At 42.9% G+C, this 16,621-nt stretch overlaps 2 protein-coding genes across 2 annotated transcripts in view; one reads left to right on the top strand and one right to left on the bottom strand.

The window, feature by feature from the left end:
• Positions 1-16,621, top strand: part of TCEAL9 (transcription elongation factor A like 9) — a 303,391-nt gene that overhangs the window by 111,897 nt on the left and 174,873 nt on the right. The window lies entirely within an intron of this gene.
• LOC136385469 (protein BEX1-like) lies at positions 8,511-10,071 on the bottom strand. The gene is made up of 3 exons (XM_066356430.1): positions 9,958-10,071; positions 9,518-9,598; positions 8,511-9,145 (listed from the first exon to the last, which is right to left on the bottom strand). Exon 3 carries the CDS (start codon positions 9,138-9,140, stop codon positions 8,754-8,756), a length of 387 nt encoding a protein of 128 aa, XP_066212527.1. The 5' UTR covers positions 9,141-9,145; positions 9,518-9,598; positions 9,958-10,071; the 3' UTR covers positions 8,511-8,753.

The following is a 16,621-nucleotide window of genomic DNA, read 5'->3' as shown; positions in this document are numbered from 1 at the left end:
TTTTATGAGGTCTATCTGTTTAAAAGAAATTCTGGTGTTTCCAAGCTTCTTAGGTAATATAAGAAATATCAAACATTAACACATGCTCTTTTAGCAACTTTTGAGATGAAAATGTTTCGTATCTTTTAGCGTATTCATATAAATCATATTTATAAGTTTCTCAATATTAAATAATTCTAGTATTCTTGTAAGAAAATTTCTTACCAAAAGATACCTTAAAGAATTAGAGATATGGCCCTGGCCGGTTGGCTCAGCGGTAGAGCGTCGGCCTAGCGTGCGGAGGACCCGGGTTCGATTCCCGGCCAGGGCACATAGGAGAAGCGCCCATTTGCTTCTCCACCCCTCCGCCGCGCTTTCCTCTCTGTCTCTCTCTTCCCCTCCCGCAGCCAAGGCTCCATTGGAGCAAAGATGGCCCGGGCGCTGGGCATGGCTCTGTGGCCTCTGCCTCAGGCGCTAGAGTGGCTCTGGTCGCAATATGGCGACGCCCAGGATGGGCAGAGCATCGCCCCCTGGGGGGCAGAGCACCGCCCCTGGTGGGCGTGCCGGGTGGATCCCGGTCGGCGCATGCGGGAGTCTGTCTGACTGTCACTCCCTGTTTCCAGCTTCAGAAAAATGAAAAAGAAAAAAAAAAAAAAAAAAAAAGAATTAGAGATATGTTGTGATTGGCTTACTAATTTTTTTTAATTTATTTTTCAATTACATTTGACATACAACATTATATTAGTTTCAGGTGTACAACTTAGTGATTAGACATTTATAAATCTTACAAAGTGATCACCCTGATAAGATTAGTACATATGTGACACCATAAATAGTTATTATAATATTATTGACTGTATTTCATACCCTATATGTATTTACATACCCATGACTATTTTTTTAAGATTTTATTTATTGATTTTACAGAGAGAGAAGAGAGAGGGTTTGGGGGAACTAGAAGTATCAACTCAGAGTTACTTCACTTTAATTGCTTGTCGAATGTGCCTTGACCGGGTAAGCATAGGGCTTTGAACTGGTGACCTCAGCATTCCAGGTCGAGGCTCTAGCCACTGCACCACCATAAGTCAGGCATCACAGGACTATTTTTAAAACTGGCATTTGTACTTCTTAATTCCTCTGCCTTTTTCACCTATACCCCAACACCCTCCCATATGGTGACCATCAATTTGTTCTCTGATTTGCTTACTAATCAGCTGTTGTCAATCTAAATCTTCTATACAATCAAAGTTCACCTTGTAGTTGCAAGTTTATCTGAGATCTTTGATTGCTCCTAGTTCAGTCAGCGTTCACATATATTTATGAACCTAACTTAAATATTCCTACATATTCATCCTACTTCATTCTTTAATTTACACCATTTTCTCAAAACAAAGTTGTTGTCATAATGCCTTGAGTAGTGATTTTGCTTCTCCCAAGAAAGGTCTAAAATATCTGACCAAGAAAATGAATGTCAATGTGCTTCTTGGAGCCTGCTAGGACAGCTAACCTACCTTCCTGTAGAATGATGTTCTGCCCTCTCTACTCTGCTTTTAAGCCTGTTCATTGAAATTTCAGTTACTGTATTATTCAGTTCTCATAGTACCATGTGGTCCTATGGTTTCTTGCTGAAACTTTGCAAAGAAGATTCAGCCCCATAGAAGCCTTTTCTCTGAAACTGTGCACCATCATGTGTTGTCAGTGATATTCTCCATTAGGAAGAATCCAGTCAACAGATTCAAAGTTTTCTTTTGTCCTGTGAGTTTATAAAATGAGGGAAGAAATGAAGTGCCTCTTTTTATTGACAGTCGGCAGGTGTTAATTTTTCCTGTCCATGAACACAGTGTATACTTACACTTATTTGTATCTTCCTTAATTTCTTTCTTTAATATCTTATAATTTTCCAAGTACAGGTCTTTTACTTACTGGGTTAAATACTGGGTTTACTCCTAGGCACCTTACATTTTTGTTGTCACAATAGTATATTGGATTTTCTTAATTTCCCTTTCTGATAGTTTATTATTGGTTTGTAAAAATGCCACTAATTTCTGAATATTGATTTTGTATTCTGCTACTTTACTGAATTCATTTTTTTTTTCTGAAGTGAGAAGCAGGGAGGCAGAGTGACAGACTTCTGCATACTCCTGACCAGGATCTACCTGGTATGTCCACTTGGGGGTGATGCTCTGTCCATCTGGGGCTTCCTCCATTACAATCGGAGCCATTTGAGTGCCTGAGACAGAGGCCATGGAGTCATCCTCAGTGCCTGGGCCAACTTTGCTCCAATGGAGCCTTGGCTGTGGGAGGGGAAGAGAGAGATACAGAGAAAGGAGAGGGGGAAGGGTGGAGAAGCAGATGGGCGCTTCTCCTGTGTGCCCTGACTAGAAATCGAACTCAGGACTTCCATACTCCAAGCCGACGCTCTACCAGTGAGCCAACCGGTCATGGCTTTAATTCCCCCCCCTTTTTTTTACAGAGACAGTGAAAGAGTCAGAGAGAGGGACAGATAAGGACAGACATACAGTAACGGAGAGAGATAAGCATCAATTTTTCGTTGTGGCTCCTTAGCTGTTCATTGATTGCTTTCTCATATGTGCCTTGACTATGTGGCTACAGCAGAGCGAGTGACCCCTTGTTCAAGCCAGCAACCTTGGGCTCAAGCCAGCAGTCATGGTGTCATGTCTATGATCCTATGCCCAAGCTAGCGACCTTGAACTCAAGTTGGTAAGCCCGTGCTCAAGCCAAATGAGCCCACCTCGCTCAAGCTGGCAACCTCGGAGTTTCAAACCTGGGTCAACCGTGTCCCAGTCCAACACTCTATCCACTGCACCACTGCCTGGTCAGCCTGAATTTATTTTTTAAATCTAGTAGTTTTTTTGGTGGAGTTTAGAGTTTTCTATACAATATCATGTCATCTGTGAATAATGACAGTTTTACTTCTTCATTTCCTATTTGGATGCCTTTTATTTCTTCTTGTCTGATTGCTATGACTAGGACTTCCAGTATTATGTTGAATAAGAGTTGAAAAAGCAGCCTGACAAGACAGGTGGCACAGTGGATAGAACATCAGACTGGGATGCAGAGGACCCTGAGGTCACCGGCTTGAGAGCACAGGTTTACCAGTTTGAGCATGGGTCGCTGGCTTGAACATGGGATCATGCACATGACCCCATTGTTGCTGGCTTGAGCCCAAAGGTCACTGGCTTGAAGCCCAAAGTTTCTGGCTTGATCCCAAGGTCACTGGCTTGAGCAAGGGGTCACTCGCTCCACTGTAGCCTCCTAGTCAAGACACATATGAGAAAGCAATCACTGAACAACTAAAGGTGCCACAATGATAAATTGATGCTTCTCATCTCCCTTCCTGTCTGTCTGTCCCTATCTGTCGCTCTCTCTGTCTCTGTCAGAAAAAAAAAAAGAAACAGGTATGTTTACATGTAACAGACTCTCAACTGTCAGAGAGGAAGGGTGTTGGGAAATTGGATGACAGAAGGTGAAAGGATTAAGGAAAAAAATTATATACATATAATATATATGTATGTATGTATGTATGTATAATATGTATGTGTGTGTATATATAATATGTATATGTGTGTATATGTATATAATGTGTATATATATACACATACACACATATATAACACATAGACACAGACAACTGTGTGGTGATAGCTAGTGTTGGGGGTAGGTGGAGGTGGGCAAAGGGGGGAAATGGGGATGGAAAAACACTTTCTTTTGGGTGATGGCACACAATGCAGTGTGCAGATGATGTTTTGTTAAGTTGCACACTTGAAATCTGTATGATTTTGTGAACAAGTATCATCCCTAGAAATTCTATTACAGTATAGCCCTGGCCAGTTGGCTCAGTGGTAGAGCATCGGCCCAGTGTATGGAAATCCTGGTTCGATTCCAGGTCAGAACACACAAAAGAAGTGACCATCTGCTTCTGCACCCTTCCCCCTCACCTTCTCTCTCTCTCTCTCTCTCTCTCTCTTTCTCTCTCCTCCCCCCTCTGCTGCCTTTCCCTCCCACAGTTAAGGCTTGATTGATTCAGGCACGTTGGTCCCTGAGCACTGAGAATGGCTCTGTGGAGCCTCTGCCACTGGAGCTAAAAATAGCTCTGTTGCAAGCATGGCTCCAGATGGGCAGAGCAACGGCCCCGGATAGGGGTTGCCAGGTGGATCCCCATTGGGGCTTATGCAGGAATCTGTCCCTGTATCTCCCTACTCTCACTCAAAAAAAATCTATTATAAATAAATAAATAGCCTAAGAGTTTCCATATTTCCATATCCAGGTAATCTACCAATTTCTCTCTCTTTCTCTCCCTCCTTCCATTTCTCCCTCCCTCACACACACACACACACACACACACACACACACACACACACACACACACACACACACATACTTACCTAGTCTCTTACCATAATATTTCATACATTGGACCTCTGTCATCATCTTTTTCTTCTATCTTTCTCTACAACTTTATTTTTACCCTACTACTCCTTTACTAAAGGTATTTTCCTTTTCTCATTCTCATCTTTCATTTTCATTGCATGATTTTTTTTTACCCACTTTGGTAAGAGAACAGTCTGAACCAATATTATGTTGACGCTGGTTCTTACTAACTCAGGACAGCTAATTGTGCGTAACTTTTTCAAACTCTGCATTAAGTGACATCACGTTCGTAGCTGAAAATCAACTGTAGTAGGGCCATTTATACAGTCCCAAAAGGGGGTTATGCACATGTGTTTGTGATGCCCCTCCCTGATTCTCACCTTACTTTATATTTTCATTGCATAGAACAGATCAGTTTTTCTCTTAGAATTGGCTAGATTTTCAGTCTGTGACTCAAGGCCTATGTTGGATATGAAACTGTTTTTCAAACACATACTCTTGCTGGTTTCCTAGTACAAAATTTTATATTAGGTTGTTCCTGTCATTTGCAACCTGTCAAGGCCAATAGTTGTTTAAGAATGTAATTTGTTCTTTGTTGGTTAAATTATTTGGAGTTAAAAATTATGAGCTTTCTTTGCCTGATCTGTGGTGGTACAGTGTCAATCTGGAATGCTGAGGTTGCCAGAATTGATGCTTCCTGCTCCTCTCCCCTTTTCTCTCTCTCTCTCTCCCTCCTTACTAAAATAAACAAATTAAATTTTTTTAAAATTATGAGATTTTTGAAAATTTTAGATCTAGACGTATTTGTCCCTTTTAATGTGTGATTACGGTACTGTGGTTATTATATTTTTTTTTTTTTAGAGAAAGGAAGGGAGAGACAGAAACATCAAATCTGTTTCTGTATGTGCCCTGGCCGAGGATTGAATTGGCAGTCTTTGCATATTAAGACAATGCTCTAACCAACTGAACTATCTGGCCAGAGCATATTACTGTGATTATTTTTTAAAAAGACCATTGTCCTTTAGAGGTACATATTATATTATCTATTGTTGTGTAACAATTACCTCTAAATTTTACAGTTTAAAACCACATGCATTATTTTTCTCAGCGATTCCGTGAGTCTGAATGTAGCTAATCTGTGTTTTCTGCCTTGACATAGTTTACAAAGTTGCAATCAATATGCTAGCCAGGGCCAGGGTCTTATCTGAAGGCTTGCATGGGAAAAGAGCTGCTTCCAAGCTCACTTATGTTGTTTGGCAGGATTCACATCCTCTTATCTCAGTTCCTCACTGGCTATTGGCTGCCAGATAGATTCAGTTCTTTGCCATATGGACTTCTCTAACATGGCATCTTGTTTCATCAAGGCCAACAAAGAGGGGCTTGAAAATGGGGAGGGAGTCTCCCAGCAAGACAAAAATCACAGTCTCCTGTAACGCAATCACAGAAGTGACATCACATCAGTTTGTTTGTATTGTATATCTCAGAAGACTTACGATTTTTTCCACACTCAATAGGAGGGACACTTACACCAAGGCATGAATATCATATCCAAAGGTAACTTGAAATCTACATATCTAGGTTCTGACAATGAAAATTTTTACGTGCCATCATTGCATTTATAAGTTCACTGAAGAGTTCTTTGGATTGGGATTTATTGTTGGCTTTTATTTCTTTTTAGCACAAATAATGCACATTAAGAAATATGTAGACTACAAAGAAAAAATCATCCAATATTTCACAAGAGATAACCACTGTTAAATTTTAGTGTATATACTTTCAATGTTAATTTTTATGTAGTAAATCTTTAGATTTCAAGATTCTCTCACCCTTTGTATTTTAATGCTTCTCTCCACTGCATTCACCTTTATGTTCTTCTAGTTATTATGGTTTTTATTTAAGAATTAAGATTATAGCCTGACCAGGCAGTGGCATAGTGGATAGAGCGTCGAACTGGGAAGACCCAGGTTCAAAATCCTAAGGTCACCAGCTTGAGTGCAGGCTCATCTGGCTTGAGCATGGGCTCACCAGCTTGAGCTCAAGATTGCTGGCTTGAGCAAGGGGTCACTCGGTCTGCTATAGCCCCCTGATCAAGGCATATATGAAAAAGTAATCAATGAACAACTAAGGTGCCGCAAAAAAGAATTGAGCCTTCTCATCTCTATTTCTTCCTGTTTGTCTATCCCTATCTGTCCCTCTCCAACTCTCTCTGTCCCTGTCAAAAAAAAAAAAATTAAGATTATAAAAAATATATACACACCAGTAGCCTTTTATTTTTTTTAAGTTTCTAAAGCTTTTTTTAAAAAACATTTTAATATTTTTTATTTATTTATTTTGTGGCAGAGTCAGATAGAGGAACAGACAGGAAGGGAGAGAGATAAGAAGCATCAATTCTTCGTTGTGGCACCTTAGTTGTTCATTGATTTCTTTCTCATATGTGCCTTGACTGGGGGGCTACAGCAGACTGAGTGACCCTTTGCTCGAGCCAGTGACCTTGAGCTCAAGCTGCTGAAACTTGTTCAAACCAGATGAACCTGCACTCAAACTGGCAACCTCGAGGTCTTGAACCTGGGTCCTCCACATCCCAGTCCGACGCTCTATCCACTGCAGCACCACCCAGTCAGGCCACCTGACCTTTTATTTTATTATTATTTTTTATTTATTTTATTTTTGGTATTTTTCTGAAGCTGGAAACGGGGAGAGACAGTCAGACAGACTCCCGCATGCGCCTGACCGGGATCCACCCGGCACGCCCACCAGGGGCGACGCTCTGCCCACCAGGGGGCGATGCTCTGCCCCTCCGGGGCATCGCTCTGTTGCGACCAGAGCCACTTTAGCGCCTGGGGCAGAGGCCAAGGAGCCATCCCCAGTGCCACCCGGGCCATCTTTGCTCCAATGGAACCTTGGCTGCGGGAGGGGAAGAGAGAGACAGAGAAGAAGGAGGGGAGGGGTGGAGAAGCAAATGGGCGCTTCTCCTATGTGCCCTGGCCGGGAATCGAACCCGGGTCCCCCGCATGCCAGGCCGATGTTCTACCGCTGAGCCAACCGGCCAGAGCCGCCACCTGACCTTTTAGACATTAATGTGCCTTTTAGACATTAATGTGCATCAGAATCACCAGGGAAGCCTGTTAAAAATAAAAGTTCTGGAATCTCATTCTGATTAAAAGTAGAAGCAATAATCCACATTTGAAAAAGTCTTGAGGTGATTCTCACACAAGTAGCAGATTAGCATACTTTTTAAAAACACTAGGACATAATTAAATAAATTCAAGAGTTCCAAGTACATTACTGTAGTCTCTTCTACAGGAGTCAAGTTAGACATCCAAGGTTATTTTATTCGGGAACTGAACTGAGACAGGAACTCAAAAGCTTCTCACTCAGTCATTAATTGTACTTTAAGTGCCTATCTCTTGTCATACAGAAATTGCAGCTTAAACATCAGACACTGCATCCCTCAGTTGGAGGGATGATGGACTGATGAGACCTATCTTTGGGGACTCTGCTAAATATCTGAAGGAAAATCTAAGGATAGGGGATCTGACCTAATAAGTGGGGATGGGACAAAAATAGGTGAACACAGCTCAAACACTTCTTAAGTTGTTATGTGAAATAAACATAATCTCTAATATATAAAGAAGTCCTGGGTTTATTCATATGACTAAAATATTTAAATGTCGTGACCAAGTATTTATTAAATGACTGTCCTGCTTTCATATGATCATTAAAAATAGTTTCCATTTCTTCTCAAACTAGAGATAATATAAAGTAAAACACATTAACCCTTTGAATAGTGTGGCTTTTTCATGCTCACTCCCAGTGGGAGTTTTATTCAAAAAATGAAATTAGTTCCAGTTACAGTTTTATTAACTTAAAATCCTCTTTGTTTGATAACCAATTTATGGAAACAAGAAAAACATACATTTGCCTTTATTAATGTTGCCTTACACATTTAAAAAAAATCGATCGTACTGTGGATGGTCAGGAGGCACGAAGACATACATGAGTGTTCATATTATTTAAAGGGTTAACTCGTGTCACAAAAATGAGTCCCTGTATTAACCATTTGGTATATTTAATTTCAGCAATTTTCTCTTCATGTATTAAATAAATAAATAAGTTTTGAAATAAAAATAATAAAGAGATTGCTTTTTAAAACTACTTTATTAACTCCACAATATATAATAAGCATCTTTTCATGCAATAGGTAAAATTCTCCAGCTAACAAAATTTCACAGACTGTGTCAAAAGCACAACATCCAACTTGAAGCTAGTAGAGAACCAGTAGAAACAAGGTACATCAAAAGGCTTACAGCAAAGGTACATTACAAACATGTAAGTTTAGGAAGCAGGTGTGTCTCCCTACTTTTCAGGGAAAACGTCAGGATTCAAGGCATAAGGCAAAACTCATCATGATGGCCATGGTGGGGGGGGTCAGTGCTAACGGCCCGCAGACTGTGACTCAACTGCTTCCCCCTCAGCTTCTCCATCAGCTGTCTCATCTCCTCCCCAACCCTTTCCATGTTCTCGGGTCTCATCCTGGCCTGGGGCTCTCCCAGCCGCTGACCCCCGTCCCATCTGTACTGCAGGATGGGCTGCCTAACACGGAACCGCCTACGGTTCCCCCTGGGCTCACAATGTTCGCCAGCGACCACAGGGAGGCCCAGCGGCCCTCCTGTATTAGCAGCCTGCTCCTTCTCGTCCTTTCGTTCATTTTCCTGCTTGGCATTCTCCATGTTGAGATTTTTTACCGCTTGTTCCTCTTTGGACATCATTGCTCCTATAAAATAAAAGGGGAGGAAAGGAATTTAATTTTTTGTGGCCAGATCAGCACCGAGGACAGAGACCATAGTACGCATCTTTCAGAGCCCTGAACAACAAAGATTACTTTCTGAATCTCGTTTCCCATCTGAGAGGCTCCTTGCACCCTCTAGTGGGCCTCCAGTCTCAGTCCCCCCCCCCCACCCCGCCATTGACTTCTCTCCCCTCCCTCCCTCCAAACCCACCATTTTCCCTACAAATCCATCGCCAAGCCTCTTCAGGCATGAAAATGGAGGACAAGTGACCGGGAAGGAGGACTTGGTGGTAGGGGATGAGGGAGGTTTCAGGCTGGTCTCTACGCCCGACCCGCACCACTCTCCCCCGTACTCACCTGGGCCTATCCTCCTCGTCTCCCCTCTTCTCAATTCTTGCCTCGAGTGCGCCGCCGGATACTTGACACAGACCCACAGACCTGCAGAGGGTCGGGGAGAGGGAGCAGGGGCTGCTGTAGCCAAATGCTATCTGGGCCGCCAGGCCCCTTCCCCGCCCTGCCTCCGCCCCCGACCGCGTCTTCCGCCCTCTCTCCCCCCACCGACTCCCCATTTCCCTACAGGAACTCGGGGTGAGCTCCCATGCGGAGCGGTTCTGCTGCCCTCCCTGGAACCTTGCCGCCCCAGCACCCTCACCCCGGGGAGGGGGGATCACTGTTTAAGTTCCCGAGAATGCCGGGGTGGAGAAAGCGGGCAGGGACGCTGCACTGATTCCCTGCGCCCGCCTCCCGGCTGGCGGGCGGCTGCCGCCCTGGCCTCCGCGCGGGCCCCGGACCCTTACTTGCTCCGCTTTCCCGGGTCCGATGCCAGCCCGCCGTGCGCAGGGCAGCGGGAAGCTGGTACCCAGACCGAAGTGACGACTGCACCGAAAGCAGCGTCGCCCTGCAGCTCTCGGTCACGTGAGGGTTTCGCGTCACCAACAAGCTCGCCCCCCAACCCCCACCGGCTGCGGGGAGTTCGGCAGGACCCTCCCCCCACTCCGCACGCCGAACTCCCTGTCCAAGTCTGTTGCTCCCAGCGTGCACCGCCCTGTCACTCATCTCGATCCTCTCCAATCTGAGTGCCCACAAATCGCCTCCCCTCCCTGCGGCTGTGGTTTGTTCTCTGGTTACCAGGGAGAGTCTGCATCCCCCCCCCCCCAACATCACCACCACCATTACAGCCTAGTCATTGGCTTTGGCCTTTTCTGTTTTCTCTCCTTTTCTCCCTGGCTGTACATCTGCTTTCTAATCATTTCTCTTTATTTCCTTTTTTAAAATCAGGATGTTTCAAAAACCTGAAAATTATCTTTTTAAAAGACGTGCTTCAACCTAGGAAAGTAAAAAAAAACAACATTGTTTTTGTTTTCAGGCATCACACACAAAAAAATTATTTTCTCTGGGCTCCACAAAACATTTTTAGAAGATTATAGCTTGTTTCAAAATTTTATGTAGGCCCTGGCCAGTTGGCTCAGTGGATAGAGTGTTGAAGCGGCCTGGGGAAGTCACAGGTTCAATCCCCGATCAGGGTACAGGTGAGAAGCCACCGTCTGCTCCTCTTCCCTCCCTGTCCCCCTTCTCTCTCTCTCTCTTCCTCTCTAACAAAGACTGGCTCAATTAATTGGAGCATAGGCCTGGACGTTGAGGATAACTCAGTTGATTCTAGCGTCAGCCCAAGACAAGGTTTGCTGCGTGTATCCCATCCGGGTGCATGTGGGAATTTGTCTCTAGATCTCTTCTCCTCTCGGTTAAAAAAATTATGCACCTGTTAGATTAGCTATTATTAACAAGACAGGTAATAGCAAATGTTGGAGAGGCTGTGGAGAAAAAGGAACCCTCATACACAGTTGGTGGGAATGTAAACTGGTACAACCATTATGGAAGAAAGTATGGTGGTTCCTCAAAAAACTGAAAATAGAACTACCTTATGACCCAGCAATCCCTCTACTGGGTATATACCCCAAAAACTCAGAAACATCGATACGTAAAGACACATGCAGCCCCATGTTTATTGCAGCATTGTTCACAGTGGCCAGGACATGGGAACAACCAAAAAGCCCATCAATAGATGACTGGATAAAGAAGACGTGGCACATATACACTATGGAATACTACTCAGCCATAAGAAATGATGACATCGGATCATTTACAGCAAAATGGTGGGATCTTGATAACATTATACGAAGTGAAATAAGTAAATCAGAAAAAAAACAAGAACTGCATTATTCCATACGTAGGTGGGACATAAAAGTGAGACTAAGAGACATTGATAAGAGTGTGGTGGTTACGGGGGGAGGGGGGAGAGGGAGAGGGAAAGGGGGGAGGGGGAGAGGCACAAAGAAAACTAGATAGAAGGTGACAGAGGACAATCTGACTTTGGGTGATGGGTATGCAACATAATTGAACGATAAGATAACCTGGACATGTTATCTTTGAATATATGTATCCTGATTTATTGATGTCGCCCCATTAAAAAAATAAAATTATTTTTTTTTAAATTATGGAAAAGAGGAAGGAAACATTTCTAAACACAGTTGTGGTTTTGAAAATTACCTGTAAAGTGAACCTTCAAGAAGAAATCCAGTTGTCAGGTCTTAGTCATTTAATGCAGTGGTCCCCAACCCCCAGGCCGCTGACCGGTATCAGTCTGTGGGCCATTTGGTATCGGTCCGCAGAGAAAGAATAAATAACTTACATTATTTCTGTTTTATTTATATTTAAGTCTGAATGATGTTTTATTTTTAAAAAACGACCAGATTCCCTCTGTTACATCTGTCTAAGACTGACTCTTGATGCTTGTCTCGGTTATGTGATACATTTATCCGTCACACCCTAACGGCCGATCGGTGAAAATATTTTCTGGCATTAAACCGATCCGTGGCCCAAAAAAGGTTGGGGACCACTGCTTTAATGTAAATAATCTACCTTTTTTACCTTCTGGGTCAAATTTCAAGTTTTATTAGTAGATTTATATATATATTATTCTATTATAATAAACATTAAATGTGGAAAAGCATTTGTTGACAATTGAAGTCATCTTCTGAAATTTAATTTGAGGCAGATTGAAAGATGCAGATAGATTATCTCTTCCTTGCCAAGAGATTGGGAAGAGGCTGGTCTTCCCACTGCCACGTTCCAGAACTTCTCATCCCCTACATGGACCCTCTTGACTGACTTACTCTAAAAATATGGATGGAGAGATGACCAAGGTACAGACCTGAGCAAATCTTTTGGTTCCCCCATTTATTCCCTAAGTTCCCACCTAGTGACTCATCTCCCAGATATATGGTGAGGGCAGAGTCTGCTCTCATACTGGAAACCAGATGGGGAGACGCTACTACACCTTTGTGGTGGAGTGTTCCAACAATCAGAGAGAGGTAATTGCTGGAGGAAGAACCTCCCCAGTCAGCCTGCTTTCTCTCTCTTTTTTACTTTGTCCAGGGAGAGGCCTCTCTCAGACCGTTCTGTTATCTCTCACCTGGCTTAGGAAGTGGAGCCTCCTGAGATCCTCACCCTTACCGCCTCACCTCCAGGGCTCTCAAGAAGAACCCAGCCTTGCTGCAAGGTCACTACCTGCCAGTCCATACCCACCCTAGTACTCCCTCGTTTATGCCAGGGCCTGATGAACACTCTGCGGACTATCCTGAATAACCTTAGATCAGGCATTCTAAACACAGTTTCTGTGGAAACTATTAAATGTTATTCAAAGTTATCTGTACGTGTGTGGAGGGGTGTTAATAAATTAACATTTTTTGTGGGGAGAGAGACAATACTTTTTAGCAGGTTCTCAAAAAAAAAAAAAGCTGTGATACCTCACATATATCTCAAAAAGTTTAAAAGTCTCTATATATGCTGTTTTACTCTCTAGTAAATTATTCTCACCTAGACCAGCTCTTTTTCCAGTTTTTCACCTTAGTATTGATCCATTGTCCTACCCGGAACCTAGCCATTATCCTTAAATCACTCTCCATTGTCCCCCATATTCAGTTAATAACCAAATCTGGCTGAGACTAACTTTATATCTTTATAAAAAAGCAATATTATGTAGCTATAATTCACATATAAGATTTGCCATTTAAAATGTACATATTGCCTGCCTGACGAGGTTATGGTAAAGTGTGGATGGAGTGTCAGACTGTGATGCGGAGGATCCAGGTTCAAAACCCCGAGAACGCCAGCTTAAGCATGGGTTCATCCTGCTTGAGCATGGGCTAACCAGCTTGAGCACAGGGTCACTAGCTTGAGTTCAAAGGTCACTGGCTTGAAGCCCAAGGTCGGCTGAAGCAAGGAGTCCCTTGCTTTGCTGTAGCCCCCTGGTCAAGGCACATATGAGAAAGCAATCAATGAACAACTAAGGTGCCGCAATGAAGAATTGATGCTTCTCATCTCTCTCCCTTCCTGTCTGTCTGTCCCTGTCTGTCCCTCTCTTTGACTCTCTCTCTGCCTCTGTATCTGTCAGAAAGAAAGAAAGAAAGAAAGAAAGAAAGAAAGAAAGAAAGAAAGAAAGAAAGAAAGAAAGAAAGAAAGAAAGGAGGGAGGGAGGGAGGGAGGGAGGGAGGGAGGGAGGGAGGGAGGGAGGGAGGGAGGGAGGGAGGGAGGGAGGGAGGGAGGGAGGGAGGGGGGGAGGAAAGAAGGAGAGAGAGAAAGGAAAGGAAAGGAAAGGAAAGGAAAGGAAAGGAAAGAAAGAAAGGAAAGGAAAGGAAAGGAAAGGAAAGGAAAGGAAAGGAAAGGAAAGGAAAGGAAAGGAAAGGAAAGGAAAGGAAAGGAAAGGAAAGGAAAGAAGGAAAGGAGAGGAGAGGAGAGGAGAGGAGAGGAGAGGAGAGGAGAGGAGAGGAGAGGAGAGGAGAGGAGAGGAGAGGAGAGGAGAGGAGAGGAGAGGAAAGGAAAGGAAGAAGGAAGGAAGGAAGGAAGGAAGGAAGGAAGGAAGGAAGGAAGGAAGGAAGGAAGGAAGGAAGGAAGGAAGGAAGGAAGGAAGGAAGGAAGGAAGGAAGGAAGGAAGGAAGGAAGGAAGGAAGGAAGGAAGGAAGGAAGGAAGGAAGGAAGGAAGGAAGGAGAAATGAAACCAAAGAATAACTCTGAGGACAAAGATACAGATACAGAGGCAGAGACTAGAGAGTGTGGAGCTGTTGCCGTGGGCCTAGAGAATACAACATGAAATCACAAAAGATAAGCATGGGTTATTGAAACCTAACAGAATTTACCCTGCTAGGTTTTAAAATTGCTTGAGACCAGTGAGTCTTTTACCTTTTTGTAGTCTTTTCAGAATGAGAATGTGCATCATATGCCTGTTCCATCATTAAATTTTGGAGCATATAACTTGCTTTCGTTTGGGTTGTTTGTTTGTTTGTTTTTGGTCTACAAATGGAAAGAAATTTTACCTGCACATATGTCATAGGTAGAGTCTCACCCATACTTGATATAAATGATGAGACTTTTTGAGTTGATATTAAGATGAAATATTTGACTTAAAGTTAAGATTATAATTAATTAAGACTGGGGGATGGTGTGATGAGGTGAATGTATTTACTTACATGGGATTGACGTGAATTGGGCAGGGGGAGCAGAGGGGAGAAGAGTGAATTTTAAAAGGTATGTCTTAGACAAAAGTGAAGAGGTTACCAGGGGGAGGGGGGTGGAGGGAAAGGAGTAAAGAGGGACAAATATTGAGTGATGGAAAATGATTTGACTTTAGATGATGGGCATACAACATAATCAACAATTCAAATGGTATAGAAACATTTACCTGAAACCTATGTACTCTTATTGATCAAGGTCACCGTGTTAAATTTAATTTTCTAAATAAAATTTAAAAAAAGGTATGTCCATCCAGAACATCAGAATGTAAACAAAAGGAAGGATAAAAATCACATGATAGGCCCTGGCTGGTTGGCTCAGCGGTAGAGCGTCGGTCCGGCGTGCAGGAGTCTCGGGTTCGATTCCCAGCCTGGGCACAGAGGAGAGGCGCCCATTTGCTTCTCCACGCCTCCCCCTCTCTTTCCTCTCTGTCTGTCTCTTCCCCTCCCGCAGCGAGGCTCCATTGGAGCAAAGATGGCCCGGGCGCTGGGGATGGCTCTGTGGCCTCTACCTCAGGCGGTAGAATGGCTCTGGACACAACAGAGCGACGCCCCCAGATGGGCAGAGCATCGCCCCCTGGTGGGCGTACCGGGTGCATCCCGGTCGGGCGCATGCGGGAGTCTGTCTGACTGTCTCCCTGTTTCCAGCTTCGGAAAAATGAAAAAAAAAAATCACATAATAATATCAGTAGGTGCAGAAAAAGCATCTGATAAAAATCAGCACCCATTTATGATCAAAACTCTCAGCAAAGTGGGAATACAGAAAACATACCTCAACATGATAAAGGCTGTTTATGACAAACCCACAGAACTTCAGAATGTTACCTTATTTGGAATAAAGGTATTTGAAGATAAAAGTAAGTTAACGATTGCAAAATGAAATCACCATGGATTAGAGTGGACTATAAATCCAGTGATGATTGACCTAATAAAGAACAGAAAGGAAAAGAAACAGAGACACGAGGAAGAAGGCCATGCGAAAATAGAAGCAGAGATAAAGTTATGTTGACACAAGCCAGAAAACACCAGGAACAACCAAAAGCTGAAATTGGCAAGAAATGATTGTTCCCTAGAGTGTTGATAGGAGCAAGGCCCTGCTGGCAACTTGAGTTTTGATTTCTGGCCTCCAGAAGAGTAAAAGAATACATTTCTGTTATCTTAACCCATCCATTTTGTAGTTTTGTTATAAAAAAAAACCTATAAAATTAATACAGCAATACAGATGCATGTACATATGCACATGTGCACACATACTTTTCTGAAAATACAATCTTTAGCTTTCTATTCTTTTTTAGCTCCTTATCTCAAAATATGGACTTTTAAATCTTACCTTTTGTGACAGCATGGACGGACCTGGAGATTATTATGCTAAGTGAAATAAGCCAGCAGAGAAAGACAAATATCTTATGACCTCACTTATATGTAGAATCTAATGAAAACAATAAACTGAGAACAAAATAAAAACAGAGGCAGGGTCACAGGGAACAAATGAACAGCTATCAGAAGGAAGGGGAATGAGGCGATAAGATCAAAGAAGGTAAAGGAATTAGCCAAATTATATATATAGTACGCATAGATACAGACAACAGGAGAGTAAATCCCAGAGGGAAAGGGGGAAGTAGAGGTAGAAGGAGAGGGGAAAGGAGGAGAAATGAGTGTAGAAAAATATTTTCCATAGGGCAGGAGGGAGCATGATGTGGTATATAAAAGGTGTTATACTGAGTGAGACACTTGAACCTATGTCCACACAGTAAGTTAAAAAATAAACATTTTTTCAAACAATAAAAAAATGAATAACTTGAATAGTTGTTAGAATTAAAGTAGATGAAATATAAACTACATAGTATTAAAGCAGGTCTGTCACATCCCTTCCCTGTAGATCACCTGTCCCATC

Source organism: Saccopteryx leptura, chromosome X (genome assembly GCF_036850995.1).
Source record: "Saccopteryx leptura isolate mSacLep1 chromosome X, mSacLep1_pri_phased_curated, whole genome shotgun sequence".
Taxonomy (NCBI): Eukaryota; Metazoa; Chordata; class Mammalia; order Chiroptera; family Emballonuridae; genus Saccopteryx; species Saccopteryx leptura.
Note: the sequence above shows the minus strand (reverse complement) of the source record. Positions and strands in the feature narration are given on the sequence as shown.